The sequence below is a fragment of the Manacus vitellinus genome, unplaced genomic scaffold (genome assembly GCF_001715985.3).
Source record: "Manacus vitellinus isolate BGI_N305 unplaced genomic scaffold, ASM171598v3 scaffold_26_pilon, whole genome shotgun sequence".
Classification (NCBI taxonomy): domain Eukaryota; kingdom Metazoa; phylum Chordata; class Aves; order Passeriformes; family Pipridae; genus Manacus; species Manacus vitellinus.
Window position 1 is genome coordinate 9036374 of NW_021939960.1, and position 2103 is coordinate 9038476.

General features: G+C 59.2%; 1 protein-coding gene across 1 annotated transcript in view; it reads right to left on the minus strand.

Annotated features, from left to right (window-relative positions):
* Nucleotides 1-16: 16 nt before the first annotated feature.
* The window catches only part of BPI (bactericidal permeability increasing protein), an 8860-nt gene continuing 6773 nt past the window's right edge, over nucleotides 17-2103 (minus strand). The window contains exons 9-13 of the mRNA XM_029960413.1: nucleotides 2069-2081; nucleotides 1861-1925; nucleotides 1438-1501; nucleotides 855-931; nucleotides 17-236 (exon numbers count right to left, since the gene is read on the minus strand). Of these exons, the coding sequence (XP_029816273.1) occupies nucleotides 189-236; nucleotides 855-931; nucleotides 1438-1501; nucleotides 1861-1925; nucleotides 2069-2081 (267 nt within the window). The 3' untranslated portion in view covers nucleotides 17-188. The remainder of the gene's footprint in view (nucleotides 237-854; nucleotides 932-1437; nucleotides 1502-1860; nucleotides 1926-2068; nucleotides 2082-2103) is intronic.

The following is a 2103-nucleotide window of genomic DNA, read 5'->3' on the forward strand; positions in this document are numbered from 1 at the left end:
CCCAGTGAAGGGACAGGGGGTTCAGCCCTGGGGGTGCTGCTGCCCCTGGCCACAGTCCAGGCCAGGGCAGTGGTGCAGGACACTGGCAGATCAGTGGTGTTTGTCTCCTGCAGCAGGGCCAGGGGCAGGGAAAGGTGAAGGAGTCAAGGGGGTATTTTCAGTGCTGGAGGTCCCTCATGGCCTTCTCTTCATGCCTTAGGTTGGAAATGAACGTCTGCTCCGAGCAGCAGGAAATTCTGGGAAAAAGAGAGAAAGTGCTGGACTGACACCAGCCCTGGCAGCTGTACTCCCCAGCACCCATCATACCCCAGGAGGGAGACGGGATTGGCACGTGGCTCTGCCAGCCCCTGTGCCTAATTTTCACCCTGGCAGGCTCTGGAGGCATTTCACAGCCACTGTGGTGACACCCCTCTGGGGTTTCCCTAAGGCTCCCCACCACAGGGGCTCTCTCCGCTCCCCAGGACCCGGCACAGCTCCTTCCACAGGGGCTGACAGGCTCCCATGCCCTGCAGGGAGCAGCTGTGTCCCACCTCACAGCATCCCAACAGACATTGCCCATGGGGCAGGGAGGGGGCTGGGGGCTGACACTGCTGCTAAAGATGCTATAAAAAGTGTCATGGGAAATTGAAGCCCCGGGTTCAAGAACTGGAGAAGGATGTGATGCTGCCCCAGGCATCCACCGTGCAGATGGGAAAAGCAGGGCTCTGGTTTGCCACTGGGCTGTTGAGATCACCCTCCTGCCTGCTCCCACCCAGCATGGCTGTGGGAACTGGATTTGGAGCTGAGATGGCTGGCAGGGGCTCAGGGGTGGCAGGATGGTCCCCAGCTGGGCCCAGGTGCTCCCCCTCACTCACCTGGTGGAACCTTACGAAGGTATTGAGGAGCCGTATCCTGTCGGGCAGTGGCAGAGGGAAACCCTCATCTAACCGGGCTGGAAAAGACAACACATAGCTGCATTGGGATGGGAAGGGGAGTGAAGGGAGCACTGGCCACGCAGAGAAGGCAGCCACCTCCTCCCCCCAGCCCCTTCCTTGCCTCTGCTGCTCGCAGGGCAGGCAGAGGAAATTCCTCCCAAGCTCCACGGCAGGGCTGGGGGCTGCGTGTTGTGCCATGACAGCCCCCTGGGCCCCTCCAGCCGCCAGCCCCGCTCTGGTCTGAATTGCAGGAGAGGCAGGAGAAACAGGGAGTGGGGGAGAGGGTCTGGAAAGCATTAAGATATGCATAGGGCTCATTTTTTCCATTGCGTGTGCTGCTGAGAGCATGTCACAGTGGCAAGAGGATCCCGCCGCTTCACAGCCACCTCCTGCACGCTCTGTGGGCTTTACCCCTGGATCAGCCTTGGCAACAGGGATTTAATTAGTGAGCTGGGACCACTTGAATGGAGCAACCCGACTGGAGGCTGCTCCAGCACCCCCATTCCCCCCAGCAGGTTCTTACCATTAAGACGGGGGAGCAGGATATCGGAAGCAAAGATGTTCATTATGGACTGCAGCAGTCGCACCTGAGGAGCGGGGAGAGGGGGAGGAAAAGCTTTAGCCTGCAGGACAAGAGATGTGCAAGCACTGGAGGATAATTAGGAAAAGAAAAAGGGATGAGGAGTCGGGATGAGCACACACTTTGCCAGAGACCAGCAGCCTTGTCTGGCCACACTGGCAGGGTAGGAAGTGCGGGGTGAGAGCAGCAATGGATCTGGCTCTGCATCCTCTCCCAGCCTTGCAGGCTGAGGCAGGATCAGTGTGGGGTCCTGAGTGCACCCCCAGGTCCCGTGTTGTGGGGCAGGGGAAATGAACTCTCTCCTTAGCCCCCAGCAGGCTCTCAACTCCATACTGGGGACTCTGGTCATGCTCAAGGATAACTTACCTGGAAAGTGCCGACAACAGAGTCCTTTAGAGAGAGCTTGATCCTGCACAGGGACAGAAGTGGTGCTGTGGAGGATGTCCCAGTGAAGGGAGCAGGGATGTCCCAGTGGAGGGAGCAGTTCCACCCACTGATGGCCATGCAGATCCTGCTCCCTCCAGCCTCAGCTCATTCCCTCCACACCAGGTCCACATCCCTGGGACCTCCCCACCCACTCTCTGTCCCTGGGAGCCCAGAACAGAAACA